This window comes from Cyprinus carpio, chromosome B20 (genome assembly GCF_018340385.1).
Source record: "Cyprinus carpio isolate SPL01 chromosome B20, ASM1834038v1, whole genome shotgun sequence".
Lineage (NCBI taxonomy): Eukaryota > Metazoa > Chordata > Actinopteri > Cypriniformes > Cyprinidae > Cyprinus > Cyprinus carpio.
Genome location: NC_056616.1, coordinates 12,014,849 through 12,042,793, shown reverse-complemented (window position 1 = coordinate 12,042,793; position 27,945 = coordinate 12,014,849). Strand labels below are relative to the sequence as shown.

Genomic DNA, 27,945 nt, shown 5'->3' with positions numbered 1-27,945 from the left:
ACGGGATGGACTGGACAGAATCGGAGCGAGTGTCAGCTCGCCGTCATTCAGTTTGGTCTCTGCATGACAGCAGAGGGCTTTCCGTGAACACTCTCGCTTTTAAACAGCATTTTCAACTCGGTGGGTAAAGACCTGTGATCTCTACAGCAGAATGCATTTCTCCATCCCCGAGACGGAGGTTCGCTCCGATGTAATAAAATGGATCGTCTTAGTTGTGTTAAGTGTGGAGGTGTGGACCGGTCAAAGAAGTCGATGCGTCTAGCTTTAATATTTGGAGACGCGTGCCTGCCGGGTAGAATAGCGGTTGCTTTGAATCGCTGTTGTGAAACGAATCTTTTCAGTGAATGAATCTTTCGCTGACTGACGGAATTTGACCTGGGGACATGACGTTTTTCAAATGAGTCAGTCTCGTTCACAACAAGGAAAAAGAAAGATGCGGAAGAATTATAAATTTATGAAAAGGACAGATGGACGTAATTTGTTAGTTCTTTTAAAATCCTTCACAGTTGAACAAAAATGGAGGTGACATTATAGATGCACTGTGTTTCCATTTGAGGGTAAAACACTCTTTCTGGAGACTCTTACTAGATTTGTAGAAGTGCAGTTTTTAATAAAGGATAACAAGATCAGTTTAAATCTTGACATGCTCTGTTTTTTTAAACGAATTGGTTGAGTGAGTGATTTAATGATTCACTCATTACCCTCAACACAATCTGGCAGGATAAGAATAACGATTCAGTAAACAAAGTTGAGTGAATAGTGAATGGATTCAAAGAACTAAAACCCAACTACTAAACATGAATATGTAATAGATATAAATATTCATACGTTCTATTGTAAGAGTATGGCTAAAGTTTTCTTAAAAAAATAGCCTATGTACATAATTTGTCTTTTTAATAATTTCAGTCTATTTATTGATTTAATTTCAGTCTTAAAATTGCAAGATTTTATGAACCTGCATCCCCTTACAGCTTAATGAACTTTACCTTTACAGCTTATTAAAAAGGCAACATCAATGATTGAATGTGGAATCAGATCATCAGGAAGCTTTTGCTAATAGATGTTCATAGACACTTCCAGCTAGCATGTTACTAGAGTTGTTATTGTGTGAATTTGATTCACAGTGTCTCAGTTCTTCTGGCATCTCTCCCGCAGCCATATGCAGTAAATGCAAGATTGCCATTTCTTTCAGCATAACAGTTTATGTTTATAAGGCCCTAAATGGAAACAAAGCTGGCTCGCTATGAAGACATGACACTTCATTTGTCTATGAAAACAGCGAGTAGAGCCTATCAATAACAGACAGCTTCAGTTTGGCCCCTGAGGTTACATCTGTATAGCAGTGAACTGTGGATTAAATACAAAGCATATTTTGCCTGAATATTTTCTCGTAGGTGTCTGCAGATGTAGTGCAGATGTGCCACCAAATGATTTGAATAAGGGCTGAGATTATTTATGCGCTCCTCTGTGCACATGGATGCTTTCAGCACTCTTAAAACACCTCCAGGAGAGATGCACAGGCTTTATACACAGACCTGAAGATACTGTGAATCATTCCTAACAGATTGACTGCAAACATTGTTTGTGTCCATCTGTGACTGTGATTCAGAGAGAATTTCTCCATCACAGATTGTCAGTGACGTTCTCAATAGATAAGTCTTTCAAGGCCACTAAGATATAAATTGGTCAGATGTATGGATCACACTGACTTTTTACTGCTTTTATATTTTTGTTTCACTTTTGTTCATGATAAGATATTTATTGTTTTGCATAATTTAAACAGATTTTGCATAAACAGGTTCACCCGTTTACTGGTCAAGAGGGGGATTGGGAAGATTTTTTAGTTTTGCTTTCTATTCTGTTCATCAAGGTATTTACTTCATCAAAAAAGACAGTAAAAATTGTGAAATATTATTTAAAAAGAACTGTTTTCTGTGCGAATATATTTTAAAATGTAATTTATTTTTGTGATGCAAAAGTGAATTTTCACCATCATTACTCCTGTCTTTAGTGTCACATGATCCTTCAGAAATCATTCTAATATGCTGATTTGCTGATCAAGAAACATTTCTGATTATTGTTAATGTTGAAATCAGTTGTGCTGCTTCATCATGATACACTGACATGCAAAAGTTTGGAGTTAGAAAAAAATTAAGTAGTTCTTTAATTAATCAAGAATGCATTAAATTGATCAAAAATAAAATGTATCACGGTGTCCACAAAAATATGAAGTAGCACAACTGAAGACTGGAGTAATGATGCTAAGAATTCAGCTTTTCATCACAGAAATAAATTATATTTGACAATATATTTAAATAGAAAACTAATAAATTATAATATTATTTCACAATTTTGTATTGTACTTTTAATCAAATAAATGCCGCCTTTGTTAGCAGAAAATACATTCAAAAAAATAAAACTGATTTAAAAACCTGAGATAGAGTGCTTTGTTCCTCTCTGCATTCACTCAATTGTAGGTGTTTTTTTTTTAGACATCTAAAGCACAATGTTGTTTTACTCTGTATTCGTCTTATTCTAAATTTGTCTTCCACTATATTTGGCAGGGAGTTGCATATATGCTTTGAAACCGTTCATGTCACCAAATATGCATACTTTGCCAAAGAGCCACAAAAATGAGTGGGCTGCGATTTAAATGGCAGACTTCCTGTTCAAAGACCAGGGCAAAAAAGTTTTGCACTTCCTGAAGACTTGCATGCACATTCTTCCTTTTTTAAATATTTCACGACAAGTAAAGGCACGGCAGTTTCATCCTACATCTGTCAGTAGACTTGTTCTAGCTTTGATATCTTTGATGACTCATGTATTAGCTGTGTAGCAGCAGTTGCATGCCGTGCTGTCAATAACTGGGTCATTGCGTGCTGTACATATTTGCAGAAGTCTTTTTAATAGCATTGAATGCATGTGAATTCTGTGAGGTCTGATGAAACCATTCTTATAGTATCCACAGTAAGATTCTCCACATTACACAACAACCTCCTGAAACAAAGTCAAACAAAGAAAATTATTTTGGAGACAGAACTGCTCAGTATTTTATGTGAATTACTCGATTTGATTGCAGATTTTAAACGCCACACAATCCACAAGAATGCCTTAAGAAATGTTTTTCCTGTGTTTCTGAAACAGCACCCTTCATATTTGATTTCTCCATTCTGAAAGTCTCCTAGACACGATTTGATTTGTGTCTAGTTTAAGCATTGCTTGTTTTCTGTAATTTAAGTAATAGTCCATGTGATACTGGTGTGATACTGATATCCTCAACAACAAAACAGTGAGCTTACATTTCTTTGACAAAAATGGTGGCAAGAATCCAAGCATATCGAAATATGATTATTGTGCCTTCCTGGTTGTATTTGTTGGCATGGATGCAATATCTGAAACAGCTGGAAAGCTTCTGGAGAGAAAAAGAAAACAGTGAACTGAATGGCCTTGGTTTCCAGGCTCAGTAAGGGATAACCACTTTAGAAACGTCTTGTTTTTTTTGTGGTATGACTAAAATAATAAAAAGACACAATTGACACAGTTCTTTGAGTTAGTGTCAAAATGTTTCACTTTGAAACATTAGCTTGTTCCCATGTAATAACTTGATTTTTGTGTTGAAAAAAAAAGATTGATTTAGTTTTTTCTTTCTTTTTCTTTTTCCTTTTTTTAATAATGGACATGGTTTTATTTCTATTAGTAAAATCAGTGTCTGGTTAATTAATTGTCCTTTCGGAATATATATTGCCAGCGTTTGTTTATTTTATTTTATGTACATACCATTCAAAGATTCTTATTTTGAAAAAGAGGAAATTAATACTTTAATTAAACTCATCAAAAGTGACAATAAGACATTTTGAATTTAAAAAAAAAAGTTCCTTTGAATCTTGAAAAAATGTATCATGGTTTCCACAAAAAATATTAAGAAGCACAACTGTTTTCAAAATTTATAATAATTTATATGAGAAATTATAATAAATAATTTTTTCTCAAGTACCATATCAGCATATTAGAATGATTTCTGAAGGATCATGTGACACTGAAGATTGGCATAATTTCGTGCACACTCTCCAATGATGGTTTGTACATCATGCATACCATATTGGACACTAGTGGACTCGCGGACACGCTCTTCATGTATGCGTCCGGATTGCTCATGCTGAATGTATAACACATGCTGAACAATTCAGCTTTACCATCACAGGATTAATAAATTATGTTTTGAAATGTATTCAAATAGAAAACAGCTATTTTAAATTGCAATATATATTCATAATATTGAAATTTTTTACTATATATTTTAATTAAATAAATGCATCCTTGGTTAACACAAGACGTATTTAAAAAAAAAACGAATAATAATAAAATAATTTAAAAAATCTTACTCCAGAACTATTCAGATTTTTTTTTTTTTTTTCAATAAAATGTATATATTTATGTATAACTGTTTTTCCTTCTGCAGGCTTACAATATCCATGTGAATGGTGTCTTGCATTGTCGAGTACGTTACAGCCAACTCCTGGGCCTCCATGAACAGGTGAACACATATTTTCATCAGGACCTTTATTTCAGAAATTAGTATTGCACCCATATTTATTTTGAAAGGATTGACACATGAAAAACTGTTTATTTCAAAACTGTATTTAAACATTAGTTACAAATGACTGGCTATAAATCAACCACTTAATAGTCAGTTAGTGGTGTGGATGCTGAGATTTGAAATGTGTTCTGAAAATGCAATGCTTCACTGAAACTGAGGAGTGAAACATAATTCACAATAACAGTAGAACTTACACACACACACACACAGTATGCCTATACTGGAAATAGATTGTTGTGATTTTAAAGGGGTCATATGATATTGCTAAAAAGAACATTATTTTATGTATTTGGTGTAATTGCTCTTCTATGCCCCGCCTTCTGAAACACGCCGATTTTTACAAAGCGATCGGTGTCTGAAAAGCAAGGTGTGCTGTGATTGGCCAGCTATCCAGTGAGTTGGGATTGGCTGAATGCCTCAAGTGTGCGATGGTAATGTTACGCCCCTTACCATACTGTGATGCCGTCTCCCAGCACGATGAGACAAAACCAATAAAACCCATTACAGATGAGGCATTTGTTGCATCCAGTGGGGACATAATTACAGATTATAATGACTTATACTGTCTTTTTATATGCATTGCATTGCGTATTGCGCTGCGGAAATAAAAACATGTGCATTTGTGATCGGAGAAATGACAGACAACAAGCGCCACTCTACACTGCTCAAAATTGGCAAATTCTTTAAATATGAAAATGTACTTACAGGCAGTAAGTCAGAAGCACCAGACTGTCCTTGCAAAGTTGAAATTGCCCCACTTTATAGAAACAGCCCTTGTGCGCAGATGGCAATGTAGGCTACTCTCCCAGGTTCAGGAAACAGTCCTCCGTAAATGCATTGCTCACATCTGAATATTTGGTTTTGAGCTGTTCTGGAACAGTGTTGTTAATACAACTTAACCACTGATTTTGTAGTTGTGTCCTCTTTTTGGAAGGGTCCGAACAAAGGAGTTTCACAACGAAACACACAGTGTCTCCACAAACCTGGCGGCAGCAAACAACATACTACAGCGAGAATCAAAGTTAAGCATTCTTTCTTTGCTTAAACATTTGGGCGGCGTTATGCAAATCTTCCCACACAGTGATGTAGACATGTGGGGGGTGTGTTTAAACGAGGTGTTTTAGGAGGGTATGGATGAGTCTTAACTAATATAAGGAATATCTCTTTGTGTTTGAGACTTTAGTCTTTGCAACTTTAGGGATCTTATCTATTCACAAACAGCTTGTAACACTCCAAAGAGAAATGTCTGTTGTATTATGCACTGTTTTGGATGTGACTTGACTCTGCAGTAAGCCTAAAAACATCTCTAATTTTCTTTTTTTTAGATTTTACTGAGGTTGTGTGAGGAAATACACATTTGGACAGGATTATAATCACAAAGTACAACTGTGAAACACAAATTGAAAAATGAAAAATGAAGCTTGCTCATATGCACCAGTACGATGAATAGGTCACAATGGTGGGAGATATTTTGAGTGGTCACCCACTGAAAAATGACGCATCGGGTTGTGTTTCCGTCTTCTGAAAGGATCTGCCTATTACCATTCTAACACCTACCAATTTTCACAGACACTAAGTTCCTCGTGAATGAGAGGAGAACTTCAGTGATCTCACCATTAACAGCATGGTTGTGTTGTTCCCCTGCCACTGTTGCTAGGTAACAGTGCGTTGAGGGCCTAGTCAGATCATACGTGGTCAGATGATGCAATCCGTAGAGGCTGTCATGGGTGTGAGGCTTGCGGTTAACCCTTAAAATGGGCTTTTAAATGATCCGAACTTTATAAACTATCCTTTGTAAAAAATTTTTTATTATATTCAATATTGTAATATATTATTATTTATATTATGATATTATAATTATAAAAATTATATTTATAAAGTATTATAAATATATATATTAGAGATTGCAATTTTCTCTGATGATTTCTGATTTCCAGTTTTTTTGTTAGTGTAAACCTGCCCATACGATTTTTTTTTTTTTTTTTTTTTTTTTTCCCATTCCCGGTAATTCTATACTGTTTTTTTCAATGCAAAATTAAAAAAAAAAAAAATGCTCTCACTTAAACAACATTAAAAAGTGTTCTGTGACTGGAAAGAGGTCGAAATAACAATTACCTGAAAATTAGTTGCTGTATAACAAAACTCTTTTTTGTTAACTTTTTTTTTTTCTTACTAATCTTATTAAATGTGTTCTCTTTCACATATTGCATTTTTTTCAATTAATTCAGTTAGAATAATAAGAAAACTGTAGATTTGTTATCATTCAAATGAAATCAGTATCAACAAACTCTTCATCTCATCCATCTTTCCATCTCTCTCTCGCACTCAGTCAGGCTGCGTGAGCCTCATCTGACACAACATAAATTCATTATCGGTCGCCGTTTACACTGTATGCAATGAAATCAGAATCATTCTCGCGTGAAAAGTTTTGGTGGCCAAGTTTCTTTTCTTCGCTAGGTATTTTTGTTATTGACGTTTAAATCAGGCTCTTGTTCGGCTGGGCAAGTTAAAATTCTCTCGTCACTTGCCCCTTTAAAAAATCTACTTGTCCCAGACAAGAGTTAATCGAGACTGCGGTTCTTCCACAGTTTACATTGGCCCTAGACATGGCCTATTACAAATCACTATGCGTCATCTTCACTCACAGTGAAGAGCTTCCACACAGACGTCATGTTTACATGATGTGAGCATAAGTGTGACATCAAAATGGACCACCTTGGAATCGGCAGATGACAATGAGTGCATCTCATATATATATATATATAGTATTTATTTTCATATTTTGAATTTCTTTTTATTTGTAGGTTTTCAGTTTGAATTTGTTTTAATAATTGTATTTTGTTTTTTATATTTCTATTTAGCTTTATTTTTTTTATTTTAGTTATATTAATTTTAGTGCTTTAACTTAAAATGATTCAACATTTTTTACCTAATATTTATATTTTGTTATTTCAGCTCTATTTCAATTATTTAAAAAAACTATTTTTAGTCGTTTTAAGTTTTAGTCGTCAACACTGGCTGAATATATATTTTCCATATAATTTTCTGTATTGTGCTGTTGAATAAAATCCCAATAACACAGATGGAGCAACAGCAGGCATAATTTTAGTAGATGCTGTGAAGTGTAAACAGATTTATTAGCTTGGTGCCTAAGAGACCCGCAGTCAGCATGTACGACAGAGCAGTGCACAGCAGCCAAGGGCAGGCAGTGGTCAGTTGGATTTTGTCCTCTCAGAGTTTGACCTCATCTATTGTAAATGAACTTTTTTTTTTCCTTGTGTCCTTTCAGATAAAAAAAGAATATGGAAATAATGTGGTGCCAGCTTTTCCACCAAAGAAGATCTTCACCCTCACACCGGCTGAAGTCGAACAGAGAAGAGAACAGTTAGAGAAGTACATGCAAGCTGGTGAGAAGCATTTTCTTTTATCTGGAGAGTTTCACACAAAAGTTTGAAACTAGACTCTAAACAACAAAATTCACAAAACAGATATACACTACCTTTCAAAATGTTTGGGGTTAGTAGTAATTTTTAATGTTTTTTTTTTTTTAAATGTTCACAGAGGCTGCATTTATTCAATCAAAAATACAGTAAAAACTAATAACACTGTAAAATATTATTACAATTTTAATACATTTTTAAAATGTAAGTTATTCCTGTAATGCATAACTGTGATATATTTTTTAAAGGGCTCTTTAATGAAGAGAACATTTAAAAGAACCACATTTATTTGAAATACAAACATTTTGTAATGCTCCTTACTGTCACTTTTGATAAATTTAATGCATCCTGGTTAGCCTACTTCCTTAAAAAAAAAAGAATTATCAGCGTTCATATGGGGTGATATGCTCTTGTAATTTCAGCTCTTCCTTAAGAGGACGGAGCTTGTTAATGTTCTACACTGACATTCATGTCAGGAAAACGAGAAAAAAAAAGAGGGCCACTGAGGATTTTGCCATGCATGTAGTTGAACAGGTTATGAGTGAGGTTTTCTCCACACAAAAGGAAATCAGCGGCGCTGGCAGCACCAAGAGCTGTTTGTTTGCTCGAATCCCTTCCAGCACTTGGCATGGGGTTCCATCGAACAAGCTAAGCCTTGTTGAGCTTATTTTGCTCACAGTCTGGAGCTGCTCTTGGCTGGAGCTCCCTCAGTTACATCATTGAGAAACATGCTTATGGAAAATTAACAGACACAAACACACAAGCTGTTCAGAGTGTTTGTGCAAATGTCTTGTGGTTGTTTGCTTGTGTGCTATATTGGAAGTAAAATATAAACATTGTAGTTTATGTTGGTCTGTTTGCCGCCAGCATGTTTTTTTGTTGTTGTTGTTGTTGGTAAAACTGAGGTTATTATTAGTCAGGGAGGCATGGTGGTGTATTTTAAAGAAAGGCTGCATTGTATACCAGATTAGTTTGTGTTTACACGATTTTGACAAATGATTTTTAAAACACTGAGGTTTACATTATGGTTGAATTGAGACACTAGAATAAGAAAAAACATTCTGACAATCATTCTACAAAATTTCCCAGAGGAAATTTGTACCTTGAACCTTTAAAGGACTGTCACAGACTAACCACATCTAATACTTTGATAAAAACAATGCCATGTGTATTGGCTTTGTTTTCCACAATAGATGTTTTTGAGGTTTGTTTCGATGAACCACTCAAAATGTTAAGCACTGTATTTTATGGGTACTTTTGATGGTGAGATACAAAAGTTTAGGGTCTGTAAGATTCTGTAATGTTTTTTAAAGAAGTCTTTTTATGCTAATCGGTACTACATTTTGTTTTATCGAACATATAGTACAAACTGGTAATATTGTGAAAACGTTATTCAAATTAAACTGTTAAAAATAAATGGAATTAATTCTTGTGATGGCAAAGCTTAATTATTCAGCATCATTACAGTTTTGAGTGTCACATGATCCTTCAGAAAATCCTTCTATAATATGCTCATTTGCTGCTCACGAAACATTTCTTATCTCAGTGTTAAAACACCAGTTGTGCTGCTTATTATTGTAACTGTAAACAGCTTTTTATTTTTTTTTTTTTCTTTGAAAAAAAAGAGTACTAAAAAATAACAATCTTGTCTTTACTTTTGACCAAATTAATGCATCCTTGCTGACTAAAAGCATTAATTTCTTTTAGCATTAAGCATTCATTCATTTTTGATACCTATAATAAAGACTTTTTTTATTTTCTCCCTGCATTGCGTCAGGACCCCATTCTGGGATCCAGTGAGATGTTCAACAGCTTTTTGAGAAAAGCTCAACAGGTAGAATTTCTATACTCTTTTTATTTTGGTAAAAATATTTATCTATTTATATTAATTCCATAATTTATTATCATAATTGCAAATCTAGTATATGAATTGCTTCTGTTTGAAATATTGTAAACATACATATGAAAATGTATTGTAAGTTTACAGATTTCCAGAGCTTATGATAAAAATATAACTGAATTGGGTTTTCCTCTCCATGCTCAAAAATGTCCTTGCCATTTTTATGCCTCTTTATTTGCATTTAGCATTCAACATTTGAATAATTTCTGTTATGTATTGAACTTTATGGCGTCCAATAACAGAGAAGTGACAGTTTTCCGTCATAAAACCTTAATCAATTGAACCTGCCTTTCTCCACCTCCCCATTTTTTTTCTAAGAATCTAAAACACCAAAAAATTTTAGGGAAAAAAAGCCATTTCCTAGTCATCCAGGAAAAGGGTTAAACCTTGGTTGGTCTGATTCTTCTCATTTCCTCATTTAGATATGCTCATGTGTGTTGAATGAAGATCCAGTCCATGTGGCTCTCTCACTTCCTTACATTCCACAACCATCCTGTACTTTTTTTGTTTCCTGAATCACATAGATAGCATTCATTCTTCAGGAATTTCATTCTCCACCCCACATACTGTAGATATTGGCAATTTTGCAGTCAGATCCCGTCTGTCCCCCCGGCTGCCCATCAGAGAGCAGTCTGCACACTTGGCCTTGCGTTTTCATTTTGCAATCTCTTTAAAGATCAGCTGCTGCTCTGAGACTCTCTGCCTCAGCGGGGGATGAAACATGCAGGAAGGGGGGGGGGCTGAATTTGCAAAAAGCAAAAGATAGGACAGTGAAAGAACAGTGATGCTACTTGTTATTCATTAAAAATGTCAGCAATGTGGTGTTTTTACACTTATTACCAAATCACTTCTCTTCTCTAAGAATGCTTATCTTGCAGTATCTATACACAAAGCTCAAAGCATAACATTTATTCTAAAATGAAAAACACCTTCTGACGTGAAAGCTGAAATACACAGGAAATGAAACAGCTCTATGTGTTTTTTTTTTTTTTCTTTTTCTGTTCTGTTTCCATGTTCTTGGAGTGTGTGAAAGGGTTTTGATTTACTGTAATGTTATATCCCCGTTCTGCATGTTCATCAGAATATTCTGAGATCAGCTGTAATCTGACAGGAAGCATCAGAAGTTGAATTAGAGGTCATCATGTAGGTGTTTCCCCAAACCCTTTTTTAAAAGTGCATCACTGTTTGGCTGTGCTGCAGGAGACCCAGCAGATTCCCACTGAGGAGGTGCAGCTAGAAATCTACCTGTCCAATGGACAGAAGGTCAAAGTCAAACATCCTCACATCGGACCAGACTGAAGATGTTCTGGAGGTGAGAAGGTTGTTTTGTAATGCTTTCCAAAGCACACATCTGCTTCATGTTCTCCAAGCATATTACTATTGCCAGGTTTATGCCTTTTGTCATTTTGAATAGTATTGTCTATGGTTTACTGCCACCTTTCATTGAGTTACATGATACAAGGTGTATTTCTATCTGTTTATTCATGTCTTCAGTAAACCAATTCAGTCTTATGGTCAAGGCCAGAAATACATAAAAACAGGACATACACACTTTTCTTTGATTTTACAAGTTAAGGATATATATTTGTTAGGGTCTTTAAAGTTAACACTGCTGAGTTTCTTTTTTTATATACACTGCCGTACAAAAACCGTTTGGGGTCAGCAAGGGTTTTTTTTTTTATATATATGATAATTAAATTGAATCAAAAGTGACAAAGATATTTATAGTTTTTAAGGGATACAATGGGAATTAATAAAAAAAGAATTGACAAAAATATTAAGCAGTACACCTGTTTGCAGCATTATTAGCTAATGTTATTTTTTTAAGCAAGCAAATAAGCATATTATGAGTCCTGAATGATCATGTGACACTGAAGATTAGCGTAATGGCTGATGGAAAATTCATCTTTGGTCATCACACGCAACAACAAAATAAAAAAAACGTTAATATGTTCAAATAGAAAACACGTTATAAGTCATAATATTTCAGAAAATATTTGTATTTTGTAATTTGTATTTTTTTATATAAAAATTTTTAACTATATTTTTGATTAAATATGCATTAGACATTTAGAAGGCATCATAGAACATTAACTACAAGTCTAAAAATTATTATTTAAATGATTGACACATTTAATATAGACTTTCTTCCTTTTTTAATTGAATCGAATACATAACTTTTCTTTTTCCTTTGTCTTTCCCTTTTCCTAATATGTGTTGTACTTAGCCTGTGTTAGAAAGCAGATCATGTGTTTCTTCACTGATTCTTTACTTAGACCTGCTGTCCAATCAGCAAACACATATTTGAGCCTGGGTTTTAAGGGCTTTACGGAGCTCTTTGGTGGATCATAGCTTTCCCCCACGTGCACCACACAGAGTCATGGCTGATCCAGGCTCTCATTTAAAATGCACCCTGCACCCATATGCAGCACCAACTGCTTTCTGCTGTGCTATTCAAGCACACTGATGGCCCAAAGCGCCCTTTAGCACCTGATGGAAGTGAGATAGTCAAGTGTTAAACACAAAACAGGCATAAATGTAGTGAAGTATAACCTGATCAATCATGGGATCTGCATGGATGTAATGTTTAACACCTAAAACACTCCTGTTGAAGAAAAGCATCCAAAGCACTTTTGAAAGTATTGGCACAAAAGAAAAAAGGTTGTTTTTTTAAAGAATGAATCAACATTATGTGCACATGTGATTTGGGTCTTTGCCTATGAATACATAAGCAAATCTTGTAAACTGGTTTGCTGTCATCTCTTGTTGGGTAATAGTTTAGGTTAATTATTTTTTGATGTCTTTATCAGGCTGTGGCCTCAAAGCTCGACCTTCCTGATGAGCTGGTGGGATATTTCAGCCTCTTCCTGGTTCAGGAGAGGGGGGATGGGGGATGCACGTGTGAGTATAACAATCAACATTTTTAATTTTAAGATCTTTTCAACATTTGGTAAAAATCGTGAGGGGTGCTGGCATCAGATGTGGCCTGCTGGCTTTTAGCTGGAAAGTGGTTTGGCTGTTAGTAAAATGGTATCTAAAAGTCAACATACTTCCTCTGGACTGAATATAAAAGCAGACCTGGCAGCTCAAAAGAGTGACTGTGTTCTGTTGAGATGGCCGCCCACTCTCCACAAAAGTAAACTGAGGTCAAGTAGATGAAACTTCGGTCAAGCTGTTGTTGGCATGGCACACACAGCTCTGCTGTAGGCCTGTAATGCATGTTACACAAACACTGTTATTATTATTATTGCTCATACTGGGTTAGGGATTGAACTAAACCCAAACCATAAGTATTAAACTTCTGGTCTGTTACCCGTTCTGTTGTTTTTTTTTTTTTTTTTTGTTTTAAACCCCTCATACCATAAATATTTTACTTAAAGTATCCCCTGGGATTTTAAAGGTTAACTATTTTTTTTTATTTTTTTATTTTTACATGCATGTTCATAGTTTTTGTAATTCAATCAACATTCAATATATATACATTTTTGTTTTATTTTGATACCATCACGTGTTTTAAAAACCCAGTTTATTATTATTATTAATACAATTTTTATTATTAGTTTTGTTGTTACCTCTAATTATAAAAAATTAATTATTGTTATAATGTAGTTGTACTGTACCAGTGCTATTTTAGTATCATTGATATACTGTTATAACTTTAATTAATATAACATTATTTTATTAATTAAAATGATTTTAGGGTATTTTACTTTTAGTTAACTGTAACAACCTTGTACTGTACAATATGAAATTCTAAATTCATTTTTATTTTATATAGTATATTATTTACAACCCTAATATTTATTTCTTGAATTCTTTTCTGTCAAAATTTTAAAACCCTCAATATTTTACTTTAGTGACCATAAAGTCTGTTCAGTTGACAACTTTAAAAAAAATACCTCTTGTTACAAATATTGTAAAATGCTAGACACTTATTGGAAAACCACATTTGGGGAAACCCTGTTCTTACCAAGAATATATTGATTTTTGCCTTGCCAACAATAACATATGCAAACAACGTCCCATAGTGGGCCTGACCTGAGCCATATTCAAGGGACCAGTTACTTTGAAGGGTTGGCCATTTTTGACTTGGGCCAGTAAGAAACTACCCAGAAATTGCATAGCAACATGCTTAAACCTCTCAGAACAACATAACAGCTGTATAGCAAACCCTGTCAACCATGTAAACATATGTTATAAACATATGAGCTTTGTGGGTAAAACAAGGCATTATGACCTTTGAGAAGACAAAACTACTGCATTATAGTTTGCCTAGAGGTTTGAAAAACAACATGAAACAATGGTTCAGTAGAAATAAATGTGCTTTTTTCTCCTTAGTCTGTTATAAACAATGTTTGTTGAGACATAGTTGGCCGGAGTAAATGCAACAGCAGGAGTATTCAAATTGGTTGTCACTGTATTGATTGATTGCGTATGGCCTGAAATGCCCTGTGCAGAGAAATATTACTTGCTCCATCTGAAATTAAACCGATTATACACTCCACTGCGAGGAGTTTGTTTGCCTCAAGATCATATTTAATAAAATTTTGGCTTTAAGCGTCTTTTTCGAATGACCAGGAATGTGTATTTTTTATGAACACCCCCCAGGGACAAAATAAATGATTTTTCCTCACTTCAGAGGTTTTTCCCTGCAATATGTGTCATTAGTTTTATTGCAAAAGGAAAATTAATTTGTCAAAAATAGGCCATTTTGTCCTTGATTGTTTCTGTTTCCAATTCTGCCGTCATCGAGTTGTGGAATTGAACATCTTTCAAAGGATGAATCCCTAGGGAGAGCAGTAAGAGTTATGGAAGTGGAATTCTTTTTTTTTTTGATTTCACAGACTTGGTCCAGTTCTTGAAACTGAAGTGACATCTTTTCTTTCTGATTTTTATGCATATGTCTGGCCAGTCGCTCTCCTTGTCTGGATGTAATGTCGTCTTTTGTTTGTGGAACTTTCCATGTCTCTCCTTTTTTATATGAGCTGTCATTGTTTGACTACTTTTAACACAGAATCATCCCGCATCCCTGAGGAGTTTACATGCTATGGTGCCTCCCACTCAGTTTGCAAGATCCTCCACCTGAAACAGGCTTAATCCTGTTCAGATTTGTTGAAAAACAGACCCAGAAGAATCCTCCACAAAAATGAATTCTGGCATCCTGCCCGATCTTGGCAGAAAATGCGCATTGGAGGGGCAAAACAAAGTGAGAAAAATAAATGCCTGCAAACAAAACCTGATTTTCGGTTGATGCGCCGTTGGAGCCAAAATCAAGAACTGTGTGCCAAAAACATGTCAGTGCTAAATCATTTTCCTTAAATTATTATTATTGCACTATTTAGAATAATTATAATGTATTATTCATATATTAGTCATATTGACAATTCATAATAATAATAATATAAATAAACACTGTAATTATTATTACTATAACTATTATTATTGACAATAATCCTGTTTAATAATAAAACAAAAATAACGAAAAGAAAAATATTTAGTTTCCTTTTTTTTTTTTTTTTTTTTTTTCTTGCAACACTTTTGAGATCTTTACAGTGACAACTAGACAATAACAACCTTGCAACCAATTAGAAACGTGGTTGATAATGTTTTAGTACATATGTATTTATTAAGACATTCCTGTCATATAATACCATTCCTGTGTCTTAACATGCTGTCTAATGTCAGACCTCTGAAAGGGTAAGCCAAAGAGTAGAATGACAAGTTGTGACGGCATGTCATCTCTTCTTCTTTTCACACTCCTGTTTTTAATGTTTCTCAAAGCTCAGTGCCCATATCAGTTCAGTCCCTGGCTTCCATTCATTTTTCCAACTCTAGAGAAAAAGTCTTTTCTAACAGCTGCAGCATTTATTCTCTCCCTCCCTTCCTTCCCTTCCTCTTGTTTTTCTTTCCTTCTCCCTCTCTTGCACAAAGTGATAACATGTTATTGTGCCCTCTACGGCTTTAGCCAGATGGATCCTCTCCCCCATCTCACTTTGTTTGTTGTCATTGTTATTACTCTCCAAATGTCCTTGAGTCTAAAGGCACTCATACATTTCATCTGGTCTCTCATTCCCTCGTCCAAACCTCTCCGACCTCCCACGGTGCCCCAGACGTGAGAAAACTGCAAGAATTTGAGCTGCCCTACGTGTCCATCACCAGCCTGCATAGTCCCGACTACCGTATCGTCCTCCGTAAAAGGTACAAAACTTATTTTGGAAGTAATGGTTGAGCATTCAGTCCGACAGCAAAGTGTACAATACTACTTTATGTAGCCTACAGAGGAAGTTCTTATACAATATGTTAGTTGTCCTTAGTATACTTTCTAAATCAATTCCAAAAAAAAACAGCCTTTTTAAAGGAAAATTCTGGTCATTTACTCAACTTTTGTCATTTTAAAACCTGTATGTCTTTCTTTTGTGGAACATAAAATATATTTTGGATAACATATGAGAATCTCAAAAGTATGCAAAAGCAGCATAAAAAGTATACTTTAAAGTCTACATAAACCATAGGAATAGCCGTACTATGAAGATCAGACCAAACCGAAACACTTTATGAACTGAATCATTGAAAGATCATGAACTTTAATGAATGGCATCAAGAAGAGCTAGGGCAGATATCAAGATTGTCACTGAATAACTTTTGAATGCATTTTTTTCTTAAAAGTTATCATTTGCATGCGTTTTTAAGCACTAAGGTTTAAAAACTAGATTATAAGCCCAATTGAAACGCAATCAGCAGCGATAGAGAACTGATTTCGCTTATATGCATGCACTGTTCTGAGAGACTGTTTTTTTTGAGCATCAGAAAGGTGCACGCACGTGAAGACGGTGTATTGAACGGAGTTAATTTTTACCGCTTTATAAGCCTTGAACCATGCTTGAAGCCAGTTAAACACACTTGTACGTGTCAAAATGCCTGTCTTTGCAAGTTTCCTTGTAAACACAGTAATTTAGGTATTAAGTGAAAGCAAACAGTTTCATGTTAATCAAACAACAGAAGAGAAAAAATCTCTCACTGTTTCAGGACTAAAAGACTTTTGTAACTTTAATAAGAAGCAATATATATTGTAATTTAAACAGGGAAGAAGAAGCAGTGCCTTTTATACATTTGATAACTTTATACAATGTATTTCGCATTTCTCATTTATTTCAGTTATTTTTTTTTTTGTCCTATTGCTTGAATTCCATTTCTTACTCTTATTTCACTTTGCTGACTGTTTTACTTGTCGTCAGTAAGCTTTATTTTATTTTTTTACTTTTATTTGAGATAATGAAATTGTCTATGGTATCAAAAATTGTTGCTAACGTTATTGGTACTATATATCCATTACCGTGAAAGAACATTACTCATATGGATATAAGATTTGGTCATAAGCACTCAACCACAGTCAGTATGCTAAAATAGTTATATTTTAATTTCTTAGTGAACAGGCCTTAATAATATAATGTAATTGTTTGTAGAATTAGCCCTTTAACAAGAGCTTACACTTTACCGATTTTCCCGTTTAAAGTTTGTTTATCTCAGAAACTTCACGAGTGCGTCCCAGAGTATTATTTTCATGGTGAGATTTTTTTAACAAACAGCTCTCAGAGGGTTCTTCAACACAAATTTATATGTGCTTTAGGAACGTGTGCCCCCCAAGGCTCCAATCTTCACATGTGTTACTCTGACAGAAATGCCCCCCCCCCCCCAACAAAAAGTTTTGTTTTTGCCGTCCTGTTGTAGACCGTGGGTATAAACATCATTGACCCCAATGGGTCTGAAATTTTTCCAATGGGGATTTTGGTTCTGTGGCCGCAGTAGTTGTCATATTTGCACTATAGACCTTTTTGCACTTGAAGACTTGGAAGATTTTCGACATCGCTTTATATCACTCAAACAGTCTATGCAGTGGCGGTGCATTTCCAGAATCTCTGAAGATGTTATAAGCAATACAAAATTCATTACTTATTTGCTGGAAAGTGCACATCCACATACAGCATATAAATGTTTGATGTTTCCAAGTGGTGTATTAACTGTCGATATTCATCAAAATCCCCTTTTGGAGTGTGTGGTTTTATGTCAATGGAATAATTAGTGAGAATCAGGGGAAGATTATTTAGGTAAAATCTCCAGCAAGGTGCATTGAAAACCGCATGTGTGGGTTTTCACCATGTGCATTGGAAGCAGGTGTGAAGGTGTTATGTGAACACAATTTTTTTTTAGCACATTAGCACAGCTTAGCAGAGATTATTTTGCTAAAAATGTTTCCACTTTCACCACTTATACATCCATGATAAGCTAAATCTCACACCTCTTCAACTTGTACTTTTAGAAAAGGTTGCACACAGAGTCTGGCGTGTTTTTTCCTTTTCAGTCCCCTCAGAGGAAACCGGCAAGGCCTCTTGACCTAACTTTACAGAGACTACAGACAGCCTTCAGCCAGATCCCACCTGGTTCACTTCATCAGGAAATGGAATATAGATCTGGCTGCTCTGTTAGGCTGCTGACAGGCAGGAAAGGGTAGAAAAGCACAGGAATATTTTTAAAGGAGATAAATGGAAAACACAGCTACTGTTCAAAAGTTTGGTGTCAGAAAAAAATTAAGATTTATATTTAGGAAGGATGCCAATCAATTATTAAAAGTATGGAAGCCCATTTCCATCAAAAAAAAAGAAAAAAAAAAAAAGGTAATAGCAAGTTTTTATCTCACAATTATTTTTTTTCTCATCAATTGCAAGTTATATAAAATGTAATAATCCAGAAAAAAGGTTGTTGAAAAAAATCTTTGGTTTCCACAAAAATTCATAATAATAATGATATAATAATAATGATTCTGAAAATTCAGTTTTCAGCATCTTCAGTCATCTTTTGATTTTTTTTTTTTTATTATGTATAATAAAACTTGGGTGAGTATGAGACGTTCAAAACATTAAAAAAATAAAAAAATAAATAACCTTAACAAAAAAAAACATCACAAAACATGCTCCCATGCTTTTTTCCTGCTCACTGCTTATCATGTAGAGTTTAAAAATGCTCCAGCATCAACCGCTGAAGCATTCAAATGAGATTTTAACGGATACTTCCAGTTTCCGCTGGTTCCTCCTTGCTATGTGAAACCATATCCATTATATGCCATGAGATTACATCATTGTGCTCTTTACAAACTCCACTAAAACTACTTAACAGACCTCATTCCTGCCCACCGGCCATGATGAGAAATAGTTTTTGACTATGGACGGTCAGGATGGCCATTGAGCTGACAGAGTGCTCATTTGCCAGATTGTCGTTTGCTTCTAGGCAAATGGAGACACATACTGCAGTAGCATTTGTTCAGTAAACTTATACGCTAGTATTGCTGTGATAGCCATAGACCAGAAGCTTTAATTACAGGACAGAACCATTCTTTTCTCTAAGTTTAACTTAATGGAATATTTGAATAAAATTCTTCTAGACTATTTGTAAGTCTGCCATCGAGTTAGATGCTCAGGCATGTGTAAAGCATGATGTGATTTTGCAGTAAAATGCAGTGCACATGATTTTCAGAAAGCGGATGTGATTAAAGAGGAGGAAGGTAAATTATAGTATTCCCTTGGATAACTTATCATTATTGTCTCCTGCCCTGTTCTTAGCTACTGGGACACAGGCCGTACGACAGTGATGTCATGGATGACCGTGTGGGACTCAACTTGTTATATGCTCAGGTCACAGTCTCCGGGGTTTAAAAGTACTCAGTTGGTCCATCAAACAAAAAGTTGTCATTAATGGGCATAACTGTTCTGGCAATAATGTGTCTCCCTGTTCTGATTGTCAAAAAACTATATATATTTATATAAAATGTATACTTATTATTTATATAATGTGTAGTTATTTAGACTTTGTGGGAATCATCCAACTTTGGCTTATTTATATTTCTCTTAGTTGTCATCATCTTTAAAAACTAAATGAAAAATTTTTATTAAAGGTTAGTTCACCCATAAAAATGAAAATTCAGTCATTAAATTACTCACCCCATAGTCATTCCCAAATCTGTAAGACGTTTTGTTCATCTTCAGAACACAAATTTTAATGAAAATCCCAGAGCTTTCTGAACCCCTCCATAGAACAACAACACAGCTGACACATCAAGGACCAGAAAGGTAGTAAAGACATTGTTAAAATAGTGTGAAGGCCTTATTTTGTTTGGGAACGCCATGAGGTTGAGCAAATATTGACAGAAATGTTCATTTTTGGTTGAACAATCAATTTTTACTTAACGCCCATAAACAATAAATAAACAACACACACACAATTTAAATATCTAAAAAACTAACTCCAAAACTAACTAAAAATAAATGGGGAAAAAAAAAATAATTGTATTTGTATTTTTGATACAATTGGCAGTAGGAGTTTATCTCTGAAGGGAACTGCCTGTCTTTTAGAAAAGTTTACGTGGTATTTTCTTTTCATCTTGCCTCTGAAAGATGCATATGAAAGTAGTATTTCATAAGCAGATCTGCTTTGTTTACAGCCATACACCCAGGAAACACTATAAGCGCCACCTGCTGGCAGAGAGTCTTATTCAGCTCATCTGCTGTTTTCATTCAGATATGTTTTATGTATTATAGTTTCACAAAAATAAAGTCAGACCATTCTGTTTTTTGCTTTAAATTTCGAAATTAGAATTAAAAATGCTCATGCTGCATGTTTGCTGCAGCTTTTGTTTGGATCATGAAATAAAATGCAGTGGTTGCCTTAATTTTTTTTAATGGAAAGAGCACAAACAAAACCTCAGGGTTTGTTTATAAGAAGAGATTTATTTTGTTTGTGTAACTTATTTAATTTGGGGTTTGTTTTTAAAATTTCTGTTTAGTTTTTGTTATTTCAATTTTTTTTTCACAAAGAAACGTGCAGCAATAGACATTTTACTGTATAATGTCTTCAATCTCATTTTGTGAAAAACATTGTGAGAAAATCAAATCGTGAAATCAAAATCATGAATCTAATTGAATCATGAGTTGAGTGAATCGTTACATCCCTATATATATTAAATCTTAAAAAAACTTAATTTAAGTAATTTACTTGAACTGAACAATAATACCAGACTACCTGAGAAATGTATGCGCCATTAACATTTTAAAATAATGCTATTTTAAATTTTATTTGTTCAGCATTAACTTCTACATCCATGAAATAGTATTAAAACTTAAAGTAAAACCAGGTAAATTATAGTGCTTCATTAAAAAACATAGTTAATGCATTAGGTTTCTAGCATTTATTAAGTAAATTAACCCTGTCTGATATTGAGCTGGGATTATTATGGAAAAAAAAAAACTGCACACAATCTTCCCTAAAAACAATTTATTCAGTCAACTTCAGAATGAGGAGAAACTGGTTTTTTTTCCTGTGTCTTCCATCCAGGCGGTTGTCTGAAATAGAGCGGGGATGGATCCTTGTGAACAAAGAGCAGCACAGGCAGCTGAAATCCCTGCAGGGATAAAGGCTCAAAGAAGGAGGTACGTGCTGAGAGCTCCGCCACACACGTTTATTTGATCTCCCTAGTGTCTGTGAGCTGGAAAAAAATTCACTACTTCTAGAAAAAGCTGAAGTCCATTCAGCAGACGTGAATTGTATTATGTTGACAGCCTACAATAATTTGTGTCTGTTAGAATATTATCTGAATCTAACTATATTCTGTCCACAGCTTCATCAGATTGGCCTCCGACTCTGGGAAGTACTCTGGCTATATCAAGTTTGATCCCTGCATCACAGATTTTCCTGAGAAGGGCTGTCATGTTATAGTTGGTGCTGGTAACAACGAACTCAACTTTCACGTCAAATTGCCCAGTGATCAGATTGAAGGAGGCAGCGTCAAAGTCACACGCAATGAGATGATGGCGGGGTAACCCCATCTGTAAGTTTGATTTAAAAAAAAAAAAAAAAAGTATTTTACAATAATGCGACATTCCTTGCAGTTTTGCATTCAGCAGAAAGGTCCATTGTTAATGTTTGAAGCAAGCAGACTGCTTATGTTGGTCAATGTCGCAATTTCTTGACCAACAGGAGCAAAAAGATCTGCATGTGGGAACTTTTTTTGCAACCGTGTTAAAAACCCTGATCACATGGATTCCCTATTGAAATTGCTTAATTTGCCGGAACAATGGGTAAATGCCGCCAGTGCATTTAGCAAAATCATACTACGGAATGGTCACATTGGGCCACAAAGCTTGTTCATGAGTTCATTGTCCCTAAAGTAGGTGACTAGGAAGTCCAATGAGGTCACCATTTTTAAAGAACACACACCACTTGTATTTTTTTACAGAGTTGCTTAAATTAACAGGCAAGTATTTATTTATTTTTTTTATCTGCTTTTTGACATATTTTTGAAATAACTTTAATATTCAGCCTTGTAATAGCTGAAATCTCTATAAAAAGCTTTCATTTTAGTAAAATGTTGTGAAAAAAAAAGGCAAACAGGCTAAAAAATTTAATGAAAAAAGACTTATCAATGCTTTTTCCTGTAAGAATGTAAAAAACATGAAATCTATTTTTTAAAGGGGGGGTTTTTATTTAACTAAATAAATCTGCTCCATAAAAATAAAGCTAGAAATAAGATCCTGTTGTTTTAAACACTACAGCTGATTATAGGCCACCATATTATAATAATGTAACAGTAATGAAAAATAGATTCAGTGAAATAAAAACATGACATGTCACTAAAAACTGCTTTACTTAAGTAAAACTAATATAAAAACTGAAATTGCTATTTCATCTCAAATGAAAAATAAAATGCTAAAAATCAAATGTTTTAAGATGCTCCAAGTACATTTTAAGGCATGATTAATGTATACGGTAAATAATGATCATTATAATAAAGCCTTATTAGTTTATTTTACTTTTTTACATTTCAACAAAAAGTATAGTACTACTTTTTTAAGTAACGGATGTAGGAAAACTTCCTTTTGCCATCTCCATACCCAAACTCTTTTCCTCCAAATTCCTTATATGACTGTCTTCTTCAGGCATGTCTGGGTTGCGTCTATTTTTGGAAAAAGGTAAGGTTGAAACGTGGAAATGACCAAAACTGCCATTCACGGTTTTCTGCAGCAATTTGTAAGTATACCAGAATTGGAAACACCAAATGACGACAATCACGAAATCTTCCTTCTGGATCTTCTCCACCCCTTGTTGTCTTTAAACAGTAGGTTAACAAACAAATGTGCCACATTGTAGCAATACAAACAACTTCTAGTTGAGACTGTGAAAATGCATTGAATATTTTCAGTTTGGTCCAGTACAAACACTTCAGTGTATATTGGAAGTTGTTTTTTCTTCACTCTGCAGTGGTCTTAGCTTAGTCTTTGCTCTGGAAATAGCAGAGTTGTGTTACTAATGAAAGCTCAGAACGTCCATCCTCTGAGACCAGGACGTGACGCTGAGCATGCTGGGACTGCGTAGCAGTGTATCTCTAATGGGACTGACAGAGTTTCCTGTGGCTGTGTGAAGAAGTTGTCTGCGTTTTGTCATCTGAGACATTTTTGTTGTTGTGTGATGATGCTATGTAATTATGAGGACGTTGACATTTAGAGCAGAGCTAATGATGAATAATTGAGCTTTGAAGTTAATTGCCATGTAGAGGAGTTTAGAAATGGCCTCTGTAATTGCCTAGACACAAATAACAATGATTATGATGATCGTATTTGTGATGACCCGGCCTGATTCTACAGCAGGTTCCTGTGGCGAAACGGCTTCACCGCAAACCCAAGCAGTTCCAGTAAATTGTGACGTGAAACTAGAGCTGGCCTTCGAGTACTTGATGAGCAAGAGACCGTCTGCAGTGGGGTCACCATCACCAGTCCACAGGTCAGCGCAGAATCAATCGATGATATTGAATTCCTATACTATTTTTAAATACTACAAAAAAAAAAAAAAAAAAAAAACCAAGTTTACTTAGGCATTCATTTTGTTCAGTCTGTTTGGGAATCACCGGACTATGAGTTTTTATTGTTTTTCCCCCGGGCTATCATGATGAGTATCTGCCTGCAGTCTATGGTAGATGAGCTGATGGTGAAGAAATCTGGCGGATAAGCATTAAAAAGGTCAGTAGGTCTATGTTGTCTTCTCGTAAAGACCTGCCAAATATCTGTGGGGTTTCAGTCGGTGGATGTATTGGTGTTTGAGTCATTTAAGAGCTTGAGTCTTAATTTGCCACATTTTTTGCCACATGGGATTTGCATGAAAAACCCTTTCAGCATAATCTGGTCTTAAATGTTGGTTAAATCATCTGTTTGGCTGGAGAGACTTAGCTGTTGCAAAACTCCCGAGTTGGGCTCACTTTAAGTCAACTTGAAAGTACAGTTTATTCAAAAACCAAAGTTTTATATACTTCCTTAAAGGATCAGTTTTTTTTTCACTTCCAGAATACTCATTTCAAAGGGCTCTACCACGATCCCAGCCGAGGAATAAGGGTCTTATTCTAGTGAAACCCATCAGTCATTTTCTTAAAACTATAAAAAAATGTATATACTTTTTAACCACAAATGCTCGTCTTGCACCAGCCCAAGCTCACGCAATACATAGTCATGTTGGAAATGCCACACGTGACGTAGGCGGTTGTATTTAACTAGTTTTTACTAACGCATTACACAGTCCTGTTGGAAAGGTGACGTAGGTGTTATCTTTCACTAGTTTGACCTCACGCATTACACAGTCCTGTTGGAAGATTATAATTCGGTGTGGAAAATTCGGTGGAAAAAAATGAGATGCAGTTTTTCGCCCTACTGTACTTTATTTAAATTGTAAGTTCAAGTGTAATGTAGGAAGGTGTATTTGTTTTTTTTTTTTTTTTTTTTGTTTTTGTTGGATCAAAATGCAAGCTTGTGGCTGGTTTGCAAAAAAGTGGCAGGGGTTAAACAGATTACATAGAGAAGTCTTGGTATAACGTCGTCATCAGAGAAAAAGTCTGTCACTTCACCACAAGACAGAGCTATGCAGCATTGTGGTGTATGGATGAATAATTCACAATTAGATCAATAACTTGCATTTAGAAAATAGATTTTAATGTGGCATTTTGAATGTGGTTTATTGTGGCATATGTGAAACAAGTCATTCAATAAGCAAAAAATGCTGTGGCACTCAATTCAAGGAAATCAGTGTTGCATACTAGAATGCAGATTAAAAAAAAAAAAAAAATTAGGCCTTGATGATGTCAGCTGAAAATGAAAGTTGTTTCAGCGCTAAACTCTTTTGTTTTCAAGTTTTGAAAGACATTATTCTCTTCAATAATATACCTCTATGAACCATGCACAATAAGTTCAGGAATGTGTTTTATGAAAAATAAATTGTGGTCAATTTGTATTTTCATGCCTATTTACAGGACATTTTCTGTCTTTTCCTCTAAGTTTGTGTAATTTCTGTTTCCAGCAGATGCAGAAGAAGCGACTGAACTGAACGGCTCGTTCCAGCGCTCTGGACAGTCAGCAAGTTGTGAAGTCTCCTCCATTACTGGGTGGGCACCGAGGTTTTTGCTAATGCAGAACACCTCTAGTTTTGATATTGGAAGATGTACCATTGTTGATCTGTTATATGCATGACTGTTTTTCAGGATTCCCCTGATCCCAGCCGTGAACAAGTAGTCAAACTCTCTGTAAGTTGTCAATGATTTTCAGTTCATTATATTTAACTTACAATGGAAACATACTCTGTACTGTTTTAATTCATACTGTATATATACCGTTATTATTTATATACCATTATAGTATCTATTGTTTTGAATTAGTTTTTATTTTCACGTTTTCAGTTTGTTAACTATAGTTAAGTTTAGTTTAGGTAGTAATTTTAGTATTTCAATTTAAACTTATTTTACATCCAAAGCTCAGTTCATCATCTAATATTTATATTTTATTTAAATTAGCAAAAAAATTTTCATTTTTGTTTTAGTTATTTAGATATTTATCTGCTGTTCTCTTTATTATTATTTATTTTTATTTCCACAGACCAAGCTGTCGTCTGTCTCCCTGAGAGGACTAAGTTCTTCCAACTCAGCCAGTGACATCAGTGGCAATGATTTCCATGGAAACTACTCCTTTTTTGAAGGAATAGGGGACGATGACCTGTGTGATGGAGTCATCCTCAAAGACTGGACTAAAGGAGACAGATTCATTTAGCGGTTTCTCTGCGATGAGTGTAGTTTAATAGACGCCCAGTTCTGCAGTTTTGTAATCCATTTTTGAAAAAAAAAAAAATATTTCAAGGGTTTCAAAAATGGCCTATGAAGTACATAATTTTGACTCGAGTCTCTCATTACTTCTATGAGAGTCCTCAGATTCAGTGCTCGCTCAATTAAAGTAACAAAAATTGGATAATTTCATATTTGAGGCATAATTAGAGACAACGTCAATGGTTAAATTAATACAGGGTTACATAGGCACCTCAGGGCAAGTTGCTACATTCAAGAGAGGCTGTGATGAAATTTTCTTCTGAAGACGGGCTTTATTGAATCGTACTTCCTTACTAGAGACACAAAACTGTGCTTTTCCACTCATGTCATTATCTGGCAGACACAAAATTCCTGTTGTCTCATTTTCTCGACTGCTCATGACAGTAGTTGCCTACTAGAGTAAGATCCATACCAGCGAACTCTGTTATGTTCCCTTCAAAATCAGTTTTGAGAATATTATTTAATAGAGATGTGCTTCGTATCGTTCAGTGTGCCAATGTTGCTCAAACTATTGCGTGGTAGCGGCAATATTATCCAATGGCGTGGTAGATCTCTGCAGCTTCCTGTTTGTTTGTTTTTTGTTTTTTTTCAGGAGAGGTAACCTCGACCTGACGCCTACTGCATATTCATTGCATATCCTGGATGAAAATACAAGATCTTTATTGTGGCCTGCTTTTTCTCTGCCTTATGCTGATTCAGACGCCTTACAGTTTAACTTCTCAAATTTAACATTAAATGTAGCGCCGGGCACAAGTTGGCTAAAAAGCTTCTCTCAATCTGGCCTCAGCTGTGTCCTGAATCTCTTGTTTTGGTGTGTTCGGCAGGCCCGCTTGCACTAGCTGAAACTCATGTCTTTTTTGCACAGTATTAAGTAAGATAGATGGCTTGGGTATTTATTGAGATAGTAAAACTGTGGGGAAACATCCTGGAACATTTGCAAGAGGTTTGTAGGTCTGTTGATTTTTTTCCTGAACCAATATTATTAAAAAAAGGTTTCTCATAAATGCCAAAATTATAGTTCACTAAAGCATTTTGCACAAAAATCATGGTAATGTCACTTTTATAAATGTACATGCAATTTAAAAAAAATTCTGAATATTTACTAATATCTGTATTATCTTAGTATATTACAAACAAGTACAGTTGATCAAACATAATCATAGGCTGTGTAAAAAAAAAAAAAAAAAAAAAAAAAAAAAAAAAAAGGTTAGAAAAACTAACATTTATCAGTGTTTACAAAATTGTTCAAAAAGAGTGTTTACAAATTCCACATCTAAATTTCAGTGATTGTCTTAGTACACTTTATACATTTCATTTTGAAGAATATCATTCCAGTCTGCATTTTTCTTTTTATTATATACATATAATCCATTTTGTATTTTACTAAATACATTGTGGCAATCATCTCAGAGGGCTGTGATCACATGGTGCTTGGGAAATGGCTGTATTTTAAATTTATGCTGGGTTTTTGACTGCAATGATAGTCATATTGAATGAAATTCCCTTCTTCTTTCATCCCAGATATATATATATATATAGGATTCCTCCCATGGGGGCAGAATGTGTTACATACGAAGGTTGTTCTCATGTCTGTGTGCTGTATGGTTGATGATTTTTGAGCTGATGACTGTAATTTGTGATTGCCATGTTCAGTATTTTCACCAGCATCATTTTATCATCTAGGATGAAAAGGGTAACCGTCTATACTCTTAAACCCTGTACATCGCTCATAAATCAGTATGATTTTTATTTTTCAAATTCTCACTTAATTTTAAATCCAAGAATGGAAGTTAGAGCCTTCTGGGTTTTCATAAATTTAGGTGCCAAA

At 34.7% G+C, this 27,945-nt stretch overlaps 1 protein-coding gene across 1 annotated transcript; it reads left to right on the top strand.

Annotated features, from left to right (window-relative positions):
- The first annotated feature begins 151 nt into the window (after positions 1 to 151).
- LOC109066039 (sorting nexin-17) lies at positions 152 to 26,956 on the top strand. The gene is given in 18 exon segments (XM_042746655.1): positions 152 to 205; positions 4,460 to 4,534; positions 7,887 to 8,004; positions 9,807 to 9,871; positions 11,138 to 11,209; positions 11,211 to 11,249; positions 12,748 to 12,838; positions 16,048 to 16,135; positions 19,552 to 19,567; positions 19,570 to 19,646; positions 21,320 to 21,427; positions 21,603 to 21,800; positions 23,626 to 23,677; positions 23,679 to 23,735; positions 23,897 to 24,001; positions 25,325 to 25,404; positions 25,502 to 25,544; positions 25,894 to 26,956. Coding segments are annotated over 18 exon segments (1,509 nt in total). The 3' UTR covers positions 26,065 to 26,956.
- Positions 26,957 to 27,945: the final 989 nt, after the last annotated feature.